Source organism: Piliocolobus tephrosceles, chromosome 5 (genome assembly GCF_002776525.5).
Source record: "Piliocolobus tephrosceles isolate RC106 chromosome 5, ASM277652v3, whole genome shotgun sequence".
NCBI classification, from domain to species: domain Eukaryota; kingdom Metazoa; phylum Chordata; class Mammalia; order Primates; family Cercopithecidae; genus Piliocolobus; species Piliocolobus tephrosceles.
The window spans coordinates 64207991-64222735 of NC_045438.1; the positions used below are offsets into that span (position 1 = coordinate 64207991).

The following is a 14745-nucleotide window of genomic DNA, read 5'->3' on the forward strand; positions in this document are numbered from 1 at the left end:
AAGAGTGAAACTCTGTCTCCAAAAAAAAAAAAAAAAAAAACAGTAGTGCATATACACGTAGAATACTACACGGCCATTAAAAAGAATGAAGTAATGTCCTTTAAAGCACATACATGCAGCTGGAGGGTATTATTCTAAATGAATTAAAGCAGAAACAAGACCAAATACTGCATGTTCTCACTTATAAGTGGGAGCTAAATACTGGGCACACATGGACATAACAATGGCAGCAATTCACACTGGGGTCTACGAGAGGGAGGGAAGGAGACAAGAGTTGAAAAACTGTTGGATACTATGTGGTAAGTAGGCAAACAAGTTTGAAGACTTTAGATCTGACTAATATTCCTTCACCTCTTTGGGTTTTATGATTATGGTGCTAAAAGTTCAATCAGTAATACTGCTGACTGGCAGATCATCCAGCATGGACAGAGTGACTTTTTTAGCAAAGGCACTATATGGTTTATGAAGCACAGCCATAACCCAAATCTAGATTATCCTTGCAGCTTTACTATATGAAGTTCAGCTGCTGAGAGCAGTTATGACACGTTGTTTTTATTGTTTTATGATCTTAGGATTTCCTGTTCTATAAATGTGGATAATTTCTTTAAAAACAGTATAAGTTAAGGATACTTCTAACATAATTTTTAGAGCCCATGAAAATAGTAATTCAATAAGCAAGTTTATAAGTGAACTTCATTTTATTCTGTTAAGTGTCTTATTAAAAAACTGTCTGGAATAACTTGACTTGTAATAGTTACTTTGACTTGAGGTCATTCATACAGAGATTTGGAATGTGTACCATGAATATTTAGTTTTGCTGGAAATCTAACTGCTACTATGTTAACGTGTAAACTGTGGCCTGTAGTACTTATTGATTGATTTAAATACTATCCTTAAAGGTTAAGATTTAATTTTTAGGTTGGCAGAGTGGGGCACACAAGGTCCATGCATTGTGTGGCCCCCAAGAATAAAGGGCTGAAAACCATGTGTACTTTCTCTTGACCAGGAACAGTAGAACATCATACCTTTGAGTAGATCAAACTGTCTGCTTCATAAAGAGACTTCAGCATTGTTCTTATAAAACCTCATAAAATGTTTCCTTGATTTTATACTTGAAAGTGGGAGACTGTAGAGGCTTAATTTAATAAAATACATATTTAAAAATCACTGTGGTATTTTCAAGTGTTCATAACTAAACCATGAAAATCGGAAAATTGGCATTACTGCCATCTCATTGTCTGACTCCATTTGGGTTTTGTCACTTTTCTTGATGTTCTTTAGAGTAAAATATCCAATTTAGAGTCACATACCACATTTAGTTGATGTGTTTCTTTAGTCTTCTTTAGTCTGAAGTAGTTACTTTTCCCTCTACTTTAAAGATTAGAGACCAGTTATTTAGTAAAATGAATTGGAGTTTGAGTTGTACAGTGTTCTCATTATTAGAGTCACGTTATGTATCTTCGGCAGGAATTTCACAAAACTGATTCTGTGTTCTTCTCATTGCATGCTGTTAGGTGGTGTATGATTTTAGGTTGTCTTTTTTTTTGGCGATGCTCACTGATCACTTGATTGAGGTGGTGTCTGTTTAGGTGTTCTATGTTTCCTATTGCTGATGTAACAAATTACCACAAACTCATTGGTTTAAAACAGCACACATTTGTTCTCTTAACAGTTCTGGAGGCCAGAAGTCCAAAACCAGTTTCTTTGGGCTGAAGTCGTGATGTTGGCAGGGCTCGTTTCTTCTGGAGGCTCTACGGTAGAATCTGCTTTCTTGCCTTTTCCAGCTTCTGTAGATAGCTTGTGGCCCTTCTCTCACCTTTAAAAAGGGCATTAGTCCAGCGTCTGCTTTCACTGTCATATCACCATCTCTGTCTTTGACCCTCCTGCCTCCCTCTTAAAAGTACCCCTGTGGTTATGGTCCTCCTATGATAATCTCCTTATTTCAAGATCCTTAACTTAGTCATATCTGTAAAGTCCCTTTTGTCATTTAAGATGGTGTATTTACTGGTTCCAGGTATCAGGATGTGGACATCGTGGGAAACAGTTATTCAGCCTACCCAACTGTAAAGTCATTCGTTTTCCCTTTGTAATTAGTATTTTGTGGGAGGATAATTGGATTCCTGGTTCCTGTTAGTGGAGAATGGTATTTAGAAGCCAAGATCTGCATGCTAGATGTGCTCATTGCTACTGGGATTTTTCTGCTTCTAGGCCCATTTAGTAGATAGAGCTAGGGGGTATGTATGTATGTATGTATTTAGAGCTGCATTTGTATTTCTTTATTAAAAGATATTCATTCATAGTGATATCTTTAATTACAGTCCAGCAGTACAGGGTTCATTCTTGTTTTCTATTTTTTCACTCCTTTTTCTTGACAGTGGAAAACTAACTCCAGGTATCTTTTTTTTTTTTTTTTGAGACGGAGTCTTGCTCTGTCGCCTAGGCTGGAGTGCAATGGCCGGATCTCAGCTCACTGCAACCTCTGCCCTCCGGGTTCACGCCATTCTCCTGCCTCAGCCTCCCGAGTAGCTGGGACCACAGGTGCCTGCCACCTCGCCCGGCTAATTTTTTGTATTTTTAGTAGAGACGGGGTTTCACCGTGTTAGCCAGGATGGTCTCGATCTCCTGACCTCGTGATCCACCCGTCTCGGCCTCCCAAAGCGCTGGGATTACAGGCTTGAGCCACCGCGCCCAGCCCCAGGTATCTTTAATATATTAACTTATTCAATCAGTTCCCCTGCATATTATCAGTTTCCTTTTCTGCTACCATACTCTCCCCTACATGGATCCCTCCTTCTTCCCAATACTTGGTTTTGGTGCTTCTTGCTGGGTAGTCCTCCCATGTGGATGACTTCATCTAAGCATGGTGGTAACAGGGTAGTTGGACTTCTTACATGGTGGTTTTGGAACCTTCTATATGCCAAGTCCTTTTACTTACCTGTTATCTCATTTAAGAACTGCAGTTTTGTAGATTTTTTTAATATGGTAAAAAAAATTGTAATTAACCAGCTGGACTCATTTTAGATCATCTCAGTTGTGCTGGCAGCATTCAAAACATCATAAGTTAGGAGCCAGTTGAGCATACACTTTCTTCTCTCCATTAGGCCTGATGAGTATGTTTACCTTGGCCATGCCAGTGTCATAGAGCCTCTTCACAGCCTGTTTGATCTGGTTGCCCTTAATATCCATAGTAAACACAAATGTACTGGTGTCTTCTTCATGGCTGACTTAGTAGTCAAGGGGAACTTGATAATGTCATAATGATAAAGCTTGTTTTTTGTGGTGGTGGTCTTCCTAGGACATTTGAACTGCCTTTGGAGCTGCATTGTCTTAGGCCACTGGAAGGTGGGTGGCCAGTCTTATTTTGTGTGGTTGTGGATGCCTTTCAGCACTGCCTTCTTGTTCTTCAAAGCCTTTGCTTTGACTTTGGCTTTGGGGTGGGCAAGGGCTTCCTCCTTTGTTTTTGGTGCCATCTTCTTAAAAAGGCAGATTTTTATTTCGAAACTTAATTTTTTTTTCTTTTTTTTGAGACGGAGTCTTGCTCTGTCACCCAGGCTAGAGTACAGTGGTGTGATCTTGGCTCACTGCATCCTGCCTCCTGGGTTCAAGTGATTCTGCTGCCTCAGCCTCCCGAGTAGCTGGGACTACAGGCACGTGCCACCACGCCTGGCTAATTATTTGTCTTTTTAGTGGAGAGGGGGTTTCACTGTGTTAGCCAGGATGATCTCTATCTCCTGACCTCATGATGTGCCTGCCTCGGCCTCCCAATACATTTTTTTTTTTTAAACTTGGGAGAGTCATTCAATCCAAGTGCTTGTGGTGAATTTAGTAAAACAATACATACTATTTTTGCTTGGGCTTAATTTCTTTTTAATTGAACTGCAAGTTTTTCCTGAGGCTGAAAATAATAGTTTTTTTTTTTTTTTTTGAGATGGAGTTTCACTCTTGTTGCCCAGGCTGGAGTGCCATGGCACGATCTAGGCTCACTGCGACCTGCGCCTCCCAGGTTCAACTGATTCTCCTGCCTCAGCCTCCTGAGTAACGGATTACAGGCATGCGCCACCACACCTGGCTAGTTTTGTATTTTTAGTAGAGATGGAGTTTCACCATGTTGGGCAGGCTGGTCTTGAACTGGCTGGTCTTGAATTCCTGACCTCCTGATCTGCCCGCTTCATCCTCCCAAAGTGTTGGGATTGCAGGCGTGAGCCACTGTGCCCGGCCTTAAAATAATAGCTTTTGTCACAACTCTTATATAAACTTAAGTTTTTTGTTTGTTTTGAGATGGAGTTTTACTCTGTTGCCCAGGCTGGAGGGATCTCCGCTTACTGCAACCTCTGCCTCCTGGGTTCAAGTGATTCTCATGCCTCAGCCTCCTGAGTAGCTGGGACTATAGGTGTGCACCACTATGCCTGCCTAATTTTTGTATTTTTAGTAGAGATGGGGTTTTGCCATGTTGACCAGCTTGGTCTTCAACTCCTGACCTCAGGTGATCCGCCTGCCTCGCCCTCCCAAAGTGCTGGGATTACAGAGGTGAGCCACAGTGCCTGACCCCATAAACCTAAGTTTTACGGGTTTAGGAGACTTCCAGCTTAACACAAAATAATTATAATTTGTGATACTGAATTTTACTCTACCTTTTTTTTTTTTTTTTTTTGAGACGGAGTTTTGCTCTTGTTGCCCAGGCTGGAGTGCAACGGTGCGATCTCGGCTCACTGCAACCTCCGCCTCCCAGGTTCAAGCAATTCTCCTGCCTCAGGTTCCCGAGTAGCTGGGATTACAGGCATGCACCACCACGCCTGGCTAATTTTGTATTTTTAGCAGAGACGGGGTTTCTTCATGTTGAGGCTGGTCTCAAGCTCCTGACCTCAGGTGATCCACCCACCTCGGCCTCCCAAAGTGCTGGGATTAAAGGCGTGAGCCACCGTGCCCGGCCCCCCTTTTTTTTTAATAACATTTTTTAAATGGTGCTTTTTTTAGGGACCAGGGTGCTCTGAGGCAGGAGGTGTGCTTGAGGCCAGGAGTTTGAGATCAGCCTTGGCAACATAGCAAGACCCAGTTTCTACAAAAAACAAAAAAAATACTTCACAAATATGCATATCATCTTTGGGCAAGGACCATGCTAATCTCTGTGTTGCTCTGGTTTTAGTGTATGTGCTGCTGAAGCAAGTACTCAACCTTTGTTTTAACTGCAAGTTGATTTTATGTTACAGCTCCAAGTCTTACTAGTTTTATATCATAAATAGATGAGATCTAAACTTTGTTGATTAGAAGACATTTTGATAGGTGTTTATTTTTGTGTTTGAGGAGTATTATTTCTGCTTAGCTTCCTTAATAAACCATGTTTTAACTGTTTTATACTTCTCGTTCCTTCTATAGCAGAGGGGAAAGAGGGAGAGAATTTCCCAGAAATTACTGATTATATCTGACTGAATATTTTGGGTGCAAGTCAGTTTTTGCATTTTCATTAAGCCTCATGTGAAAAATGGTCACCTGGTGGTTGAATGAAGTTTTCTAGATAGGTTAAACAACCTATCTTGTAAGTTTTTTAAAGGCTATTTGAATAGGCAGTAATTTCATGTTCCAGTAAACTATTAGCGTGATAATGAAGGTTAGTTAACCAGTTAACTCTGGTTTTGCCTTCACTGTGAAAAATGGTTTTTAATTCATCTTATTTTTCTTTCTTGACAGAGCAAATTCGATTAAAGAATATCAGAAAAGTATATGGAAGGTGTATGTGGTATCGTTTACGGTTATTAAAACCCCAGCCAAATATTATTCCTACAGTAAAGTAAGTAATGGATTTCAAGAAAAAAAACCTACTTAATGCTTATTCTTTGCTAGGCCATACAAAATATATGTGTAATGATGAATAAGTTATTGTGTCTGTAAAGAAATTGTAATCTGTAGTAAGGGTAAAATATGAGAAAATGTGGGAACAGTCTGAACAGATTGGTTTAGAAGTTCAAAGGAAGGAGAATGTGCTGTTGCTGGGGATTGGGGGTAGAGAGAGATAGGTCATATCTTGAAGGACCTTGTGCACCTTGTGCCAGGATTTGAATTTTATCTTAAAGACTATGGGGAAATCGTTAAAAGATTTCAGAAGTAGGTGACATGAACAAGTTAGCATTTCATGGTGATAAAGTTTATTGAGTACCTACTGTATGCTAGAATCTGTGCTAGGGCCTTATATGTTATCTAATTTAATTCTGTATTCACTTCAAAGTAGATGGTTTTGCTTTTTCTCAGATAAGGAAACTAAGGCTAAGAATGATGACATAACTTGACCAAAGTCATGTAGTTAGAAGTATTGGATCAGGGACCTAATCACCCTTTATTTTAGCAGGCCTATCTGCTTAAGCAGGCCATTAACGTGTTTAGTTATAGCAGACCAGTTTAATTCTGTGAGGCTATGGGGTGTACTGGTTAAGAGCAAGGCTTTGGGCATTTATCCTTCGTCATCAGTTTAGAGGTACTAGATGAAACTGACAGGAGATGAGAGCGTTACCCTTATCGGACTACTATGTCTCGTGAATTACCTACATTTATCCAGTAGGAAGAGAAGATGTAGCAAAAGAAATTAGTGAGAGTAGAATCAGTTATTTAAAAGTCTTGGTTTAAATGATAGTTTTTTCAGCATAATTTCAGGGGATTTAGTTTTTCTTCATAAGGTTTAACTTTACCTAATTTAGTTTCTTTTTCTTTTTTTCTTTTTTCTTTTTTTTGAGACAGAATCTTGCCCTGTTGCCCAGGCTGGAGTGCAGTGGTGCCATCTTGGCTCACTGCAGCCTCAGCCTCCTTGGGCTCAGGCATCCTCCCACCTCAGCTTCCTGAGTAGGTGGGAGTACCGGTGTGTGCCACCATACCTGGTTAATTTTTTTTTTTTTTTTTTTTGAGGCAGAGTCTCGCTCTGTCGCCCAGGCTGGAGTGCAGTGACCGGATCTCAACTCACTGCAAGCTCCGCCTCCCGGGTTTACACCATTCTCCTGCCTCAGCCTCCCGAGTAGCTGGAACTACAGGCGTCCGCCACGTCGACTGGCTAGTTTTTTGTATTTTTTAGTAGAGACGCGGTTTCACCGTGTCTACTGACCTCGTGATCCGCCCATCTCGGCCTCCCTGTATTTTTTTATAGGGATGAGGTTTCACCATGTTGCCCAGGCTGTTTTTGAACTCTTGGGCTTGATTGATCTGCCTGCCCTCGCCTCCAGAAGTGGTAGGATCACAGGCGTGAGCCACCCTGCGTGAGCCACCCAGTTTAGTTTCTTTGTAGGAGGAGGGAAATTCTAGCTTTGGTGTTAAGAGTTCTTTAATGAGGTGAAACTAAAGGCATAGTTAGTCTTGAGTAATTTTCTCTTCACTGTTTATTCTTTGCTGTTGGTTCTCATTTTAAATTAAATTTTCATAAAGCAGCAAGACAAAAAACAGTTCCCCCCCCAATATCTGCGGATTCCACATCGGAAGATTCAACAAACTGTGAATTGAAAATATTTGGGGAAAACAAGAAAAATAACAATACAACAATTAAAAGTATAAATAAAAATATGGTATAATAAGTGTTTCCACAGTGTACATTGTATTAGGTATTATAAGTAATTTAGAGATGATTTAATGTACACGGGAGGATGTATGTAGGTTATATGCAAATGTGACATCATTTTATACTGGGGACTTGAGCATCTATGGATTTTGGTATCTGTGGGGTCCTGGAACCAGTCCCTTGAGGATACCAAGGGATGCCTGTATTTTTGGCCTCCCAGTCTCTTGTCTGGCTTTGTTCAAGACTTTGTGGGTATCTGAACCTCAGTTTTCAAGGAAAAAAACTTTGTGAAGCTCCTTTAGTGATTAATTAACTGATTTACTTAAAGTACACATTAAGGAAGTTTCGGTAAGGAAGAATTAAATATATACTGGTAACAATTTAGATAAGGTCATAAACCATTAAAACTTTTTCTACTTAATCTTGAAACATTCTTTCAAGGTTAAACAGTTGTTGTGTAATGCTTTTCTTCTGCCATCATCTGCAAAACTAAGGCATGTAATTTTTGAAAGTTGCTTCTAAAGATGACACTTCAGGCTGGGCATGGTGGCTCAAGCCTGTAATCCCAGAACTTTGGGAGGCTTAGGTGGGTGGATCACCTGAGGTCGGGAGTTTGAGACAAGCCTGGCCAACAAAGTGAAACCCTGTCTCTACTAAAAAAATACAAAAAATTAGCCAGGCATGGTGGTGCATGCCTGTGGTCCCCCAGCTACCTGGGAGGCTGAGGCAGGAGAATGGCTTGAGCCCAGGAGGCAAAGGTTGCATTGAGCCGAGATTGTGCCACTGCACTCCAGCCTGGGTGACAGAGCAAGACTCCATCTCACACCCAGAAAAAAAGATGACACTTTAAGTTAATTACTGAAGCCAAGTGTGGGGAAAACGCTTATCTTTTCAGAGGAACCAAATGGGTTTTTTAAAAAAATTGAACACAGAGCATGATGTGATCTGTTATGTTTCCATCTTTGCTTTGGCTCTCAGGAAACTAGAGCATGGCTTTATTGGTTGTGGTAATTTTCATTAGCCTTGGGATTCTGTTATGAGCTTCTCCTTTCCTCTTCTCATTCCTTGGCTTGGAGAACTAGATGCTCTATGTAAAACATAGGGTTTAGCATATCCTAGGTGTTTTGTTCCTTTTGCCTTGCTTGGTTTTTATTTTTTTGGTTTCCAATTTCATTTTATCTTTGTTTTGTGAGCTTTTTTAGCCTTTTGGAGGAGTTGGAAAAACAAAAGGGGAGTTAATTCATGTGAGAGTAAAGCATATTTTAAGTTTTTTTTTTTTTTTTTTTTTTTTAGCATATTGAGGCTGTCACCAAATTTTGGGTTTAAAAAGTGTTAAAAAAGTTTGCTGTTGTAGGCTGGCCATGGTGGCTCATGCCTTAATCCCAGTGCTTTGGGAAGCTGAGGTGGGAAGATTGTTTGAGTCTGAGAGGTCGAGGCTGCAGTGAGCCATGATCATGATTTAAAAACAGGTCACTCCAATTTTGTTTAATTTGGCCTCTTAAGATTCATTTGATGTTGTCTAACAGTTCTTGCTCAGTGTAACATTGTCATACAAAGGGTATAAGAAATAAAAGTCATTCGGTATAAGAAATAAAAGTAATTCGGTTTCATCACCTAAAGCTAATTATTATTAAGATAATTACTTTGTACACTTATTTGTAATATAACTTTTATATACATAGAGTTTTGAAAGCTATTTTGTAAATTTAACAATATAAGATAGTCATCCACAGCAAATACTTTTAGTGGCCAGAAAGTATTTCACTGCGGAGGCTGGGTGCGGTGGCTCACCCCTGTAATTCCAGCACTTTGGGAGGCTGAGGCGGGTGGATCACTTGAGGTCAGGAGGTTGAGACCAGCCTAGTCAACATGGTAAAATCCCATCTCTACTAAAAATACAACAATTAGCCGGATGTGTGGGTGTGAGCCTGTAGTTTCAGCTACTCAGGAGACTGAGGTTTCTGTGAGTCGAGATGGTGCCATTGCACTCCAGCCTGGTTGCGAGATTCTGTCTAAAAAAAAAGGTTCATCGAATGTACAAATAAACTAATGGATACATCTCTACGGTGAAATACTTTCTCTTATTTACATCTGCGACCGCAGTTTTATACTTATTTCCAAATTATTTGAAGTGAAATGGATTGATAGAAAAACGGTATGTATTTCTTTAGGGCTTTTAATACCTTATTGCCAGATATTACTTTAGAGTGTATAGTGTATGAGAGTTTCTCTTTTTCTTTAACCTCTCCAGTGCTGGTAATGTTAATCTTTCACATAATTTTACTCACTAGAACACATTGGAGGGAGCAGAAATTAGTTTATTTTCAAATGATACATTCTTTTATACTTTTAACCTTTTATGAACATCCTTCTATAACTATTGGCTACAAAATGTTGCATTGTGTGACTGTATCATGGTTTATTTAATTATTTCTCTGTAAATGGTTTATTTAATCAGTTCCTATGAATGGACATTTAGGTTGTTTCCAAAGTTTGCTGCTATAAACAAGGCTATGTATTTATTTTTGCACAACTGACCAATTGTTTTTCCTAGTTTACCTTAATAAAAGTGTAATTGCTGGGTCAGAGCAATTCTTTTTTCCATTAAATGGTTTACTTAGTATTTATATATTTTGATCTAATTTAATGGGTCCAATAAGTTAATAAGTTGAATTCACTTCTGTATTTAAAATTGTGCAAATAGTAACTGAGAAAATATGACATAGTAGACACTGTACTAGATTATAAAGAATGCAAAGGTAAAAAGACACTGTCCTTGCTGTAACAGGAGTTTGTAACCCAGTGATTGTAGAATTTGAATCAGTAGCATGGTGATATGGTACTACTTTAGAGTTTTTGCCTTGACCTTGCCATGATGTCTTTAGACTCTATGCAGATGTATTTGTTGATGATTCACTTACCTTTTTCCTAAACAGGAAAATAGTTCTGCTTGCAGGATGGGCATTGTTCTTATTCCTTTCATATAAAGTTTCCAAAACAGACCGAGAATACCAAGAATACAATCCTTATGAAGTATTAAATTTGGATCCCGTAAGTAGTATTTTTATATAATGCATATTAGTTTAGTGATCCCATGAAAATGCTATAGGTCCTCATTCTAAAAGAAATCAGACTTTGGTCAGTTTGTTTATTAAATCAGACTTTGGTCAGTTTGTTTATTAAAATAAGACGTCTAATCCTCTGTTATTCTGTTTTAAGCTATAACTGTTGATTGTTATTAATAATTGGTTTTCAATTGCTGAAATAATAAAAGTATTTGAAGATGAGAGGAGAGGTCATTTTTTTTAGGTGTTTTTTTTTCTTTTTTTTTTTTTTTGAGATGGAGTCTTGCTCTGTCGCCCAGGCTGGAGTGCAGTGGCACGATCTCAGCTCACTGTAAGCTCCACCTCCCGAATTCACACCTTTCTCCTGCCTCAGCTTCCCGAGTAGCTGGGACTACAGGCACCCGCCATCACGCCTGGCTAATTTTTTGTATTTTTAGTAGAGACGGGGTTTCACTGTGTTAGCCAGGACGATCTCGATCATCCTGACCTCGTGATCCACCTGCCTTGGCCTCCCAAAGTGCTGGGATTAAAGGTGTGAGCCACCGCACCCGGCCTAAAGGCATATTTTTAAGAGATATCTGTAATATTGGTTAATGCAAAGTTAAAACTGGGAGGTTAATTTGTGTTAGTTGAATGATAAAAATCTTATGACCTTGTATTCATTGTCACTTAAGCAGTGTGGTAAAGTCTAGGTTGGGGATCTTAGAAATAACTAATATCAGCCAGGAACGGTGGCTTACACATGTAATCCTAGCACTTTGGGAAGCTAAGGTGGGAGGATCCCTTGAGGTCAGGAGTTTGGGCAACATAGTGACACCCAGGCTGTATATAAAAAAAAAAATTATCTGGGTTTGGTGGCAACATACCTATAGTCCTAGCTACTTGGGAGGCCAAAGTGAGAGAGATGATAGTTTGAGCCAAGAAGGTTGAGATGAGAGCCACACCCAGCTAGAGATGGGGTTTCACCATATGTTGGCCATGCTGGTCATGAACTCCTGACCTCAGGTGATCCACCCACCTCGGCCTCCAAAAGTGCTGGGATTACAGGCTGTGCCCGGCCTATTTCTTTGATATTAAATGTCAGTATTATTTTATGTAAATGTGTCATCTGTTTTCAGTTTCAAATGATCAGTGCTTAGTGTACTGTGTGGCACATAGGTGCTCAATAAAATACATATATTGGACAATGTAAGTGTTTTTATTTAAAAATGGATGAAATTTATCGGAAAATATATAGGATGAAAAATGGATTTTGTCTTTCTCAAAATACTGAGTAGTTCATATTTTAAGTTCAAAATAGGATTGATTATTTCCTTACAGAATTGTGCTTATTTTTGCTAACAGAAAGCTTGTTTTCTTTCTTTTTTTTTTTTCAGGGAGCTACTGTGGCAGAAATTAAAAAACAATATCGTTTGCTGTCACTTAAATATCATCCAGATAAAGGAGGTGATGAGGTTATGTTCATGAGGATAGCAAAAGCTTATGCTGCGTAAGTATCAGGATCCATTACAGATTTTTAAGAATGGTACAGATAAACCAGGTGCAGTGGCTCATGCCTGTAATCCCAGTACTTTGGGAGGCTGAGGCAGGAGGATTGCTTGAGCCCAGGAGTTTGAGACCATCCCTGGCAACATACCAAGACCCCATCTCTACAAAAAAAAAATAATAAAAGAATTAACCCTGTGTGGTGGTGGGTGCCTGTAGTCCTAGCTACTTGGGAGGCTGAGGTGGGAGCATTGGTTGAGCCTGGGAGGTCAAGGCTGCAGTGAGCTGTGACCGTGCCACTGCAGCCCAGCTTCGATGACAGAGTAATACCCTATCTCTAAAGAAAAAAAAAATAGTTTTGTGTTGTAGTAAAATAGTTGTCATATACTTTCCAAGTGCTTACTTCATGTTGATTCTACCAGGTATTTAGGGGACTACACAGCAGCACTAATGTGGTAATTTAATTTAATTAAACTTTAATTTTTGTCTTGTAAACTTGATTAAGTTAAGTGGTGAATTATAAGTTAATTGAGCTGTTTTATTAGCATCTTGATTAGAGGAGGGTATACTTAGATCTTGTTATCATTTCTATGTTTTTTTTTTTTTTTAGGCTTGATCTGCTTCTCTTGTTTTGACAATGTATAGCTTATCTCATTTAAACTATTTAAAGACAAGTTTAATTTGGACTTTTAAGTACTTCATTTTGGTGTCTTTTTCTTCCTAGAATTTCTTCACACAAGATTATTCTTAGATAATAACTACTGTACTTGTTGAGATATGGATTTTTAAGGTCTCCTTTTTTGCTGCTCAGAAACTTTCTTCACAAATCTTTTCAGAACTTCCAAATATTTTTTCTTGTTGGTCTTACACCTTAGGTAAGGTGCATTGTTATTGTGAGATATATGTATTCACATATACATTATATCCACACACATATGTCTGTGTATTTATAAAGTTTGAGGAACATTTGTGCACACTTTTGGGAAACAGAATAGAGTATGTTAAAATTAGATGCAGTGATCTCTTGGGTATTAATCTTCCAAGAGATGAAACTTAACTAGGTTCTTCGGGACTCTTGATAAATACATCCCCACACAGCTCTTACATTGAATGAAAGAGTAAAATATGAGATTGTCTGTCTTTTGAGGACTCAGTGATGTATAATTTTGTAAACTCATTTTAAACATGCAAGTAAATACAAGCATCCTTTGGAGATATTAGGTTCAGTTCCAGTCTCCTGCAATACAGCAAATATTGCAATAAAGTGAGTCATGTAAATTTTTTTGTTTCCTACTGCATATAAGTTGTTTCTACTATACCATAGTCTATTAAGTGTGCAGTAGCCTTATGTCTTAAAAAAACAATGTACATACCTTCATTTAAAAATACTGTATTGCTAAAAAATGCTAGTAATCTGAGCCTTTGACAAATTGCGTTCTTTTTGCTGTTGGAGAGTTGCCTTGATGTTGATGGCTATTGACTGATAAGGATAGTGGTTACTGAAGGTTGGGCTGGCTGTGACAATTTCTTAAAATAAGACAACAGTGAAGTTGACTACATTAGTTAAATTCATTTCATGAAAGATTTCTCTAGCATGTGATGCTATTTGATAGTATTTCATTCACAGAACTTCTTTATTTTTTTGTGTGATGGAGTCTTGCTCGGTTGCCCAGGCTTGAGTGCAGTGGCACGATCTTGGCTCACTACAACTTCCACCTCCTGGGTTCACGCCATTCTCCTGCCTCAGCCTCCCGAGTAACTGGGACTACAGGTGCCCGGCAACGTGCATGGCTAATTTTTTATATTTTTAGTAGAGATGGGGTTTCACTGTATTAGCCCGGATGGTCTCGATCTCCTGACCTTGTGATCCGCCCACCTCGGCCTCCCAAAGTGCTGGGATTACATGTGTGAACCACCGCACCCGGCCAGAACTTCTTTCAAAATTGGAGTCAGTCCTCTCACATTCTGCCACTGCTTTATCAACTTAAGTTTATGTAATATTCTAAATCCTTTATTGTCATTTCAACAATGTTCATAGCATCTTCATCAGGAATAGATACCATCTTAAGAAGCTACTTTCTTTGCTCAACTATAAGAAGCAACTCATGTGTTCAAGTTTGATTGTGAGATTCCAGCAATTCAGACACATCTTCAGGCTCCACTTCTTTAGTTCTCCTGCTATTTCTAGCACATATGTAGTGACTTTCTGTACTGAAGTCTTGAACTGTTCCAAGTCATCCATGAAGGTTGAAATCAACTTCTGGCTGGGTGCGGTGGCTCATGCCTTGTAATCCCAGCACTTTGGGAGGCTGACAGGTGGATCACCTGAGGTCAGACCAGCCTGACCAACATGGAGAAACCCCATCTCTACTAAAAATTCAAAATTAGCTGGATGTGGTGGCACATACCTGTAATCCCAGCTACTTGAGGCTAAGGCAGGAGACTCCGCTTGAACCCGGGAGCTGGAGGTTGTGGTGAGCTGAAATTGTGCCATTGCACTCCAGCCTGGGCGACAGAGTGAGACTCCATCTCAAAAAACAAAAAAGAAAAAAAAAAAAGAAATAAACTTCTACCAAACTCCTCTTAATGCTGACATTTTGGACTCTTCCTGTGAATCACAAATGTCCTTAATGGCATTTAGAATAGTGAATCCTTTCCAGAAGG

At 39.2% G+C, this 14745-nt stretch overlaps 1 protein-coding gene and 1 non-coding gene across 2 annotated transcripts in view; one reads left to right on the top strand and one right to left on the bottom strand.

Moving 5' to 3' along the window:
* Positions 1–14745, top strand: part of SEC63 (SEC63 homolog, protein translocation regulator) — an 85122-nt gene that overhangs the window by 24764 nt on the left and 45613 nt on the right. The window contains exons 2-4 of the mRNA XM_023205963.2: positions 5686–5785; positions 10468–10582; positions 11973–12085. Coding sequence (XP_023061731.1) covers positions 5686–5785; positions 10468–10582; positions 11973–12085 — 328 coding nt within the window. The remainder of the gene's footprint in view (positions 1–5685; positions 5786–10467; positions 10583–11972; positions 12086–14745) is intronic.
* LOC111538668 lies at positions 5064–5167 on the bottom strand. Its single transcript, XR_002730419.1, has one exon. It is a non-coding gene; the product is annotated as a U6 spliceosomal RNA (small nuclear RNA).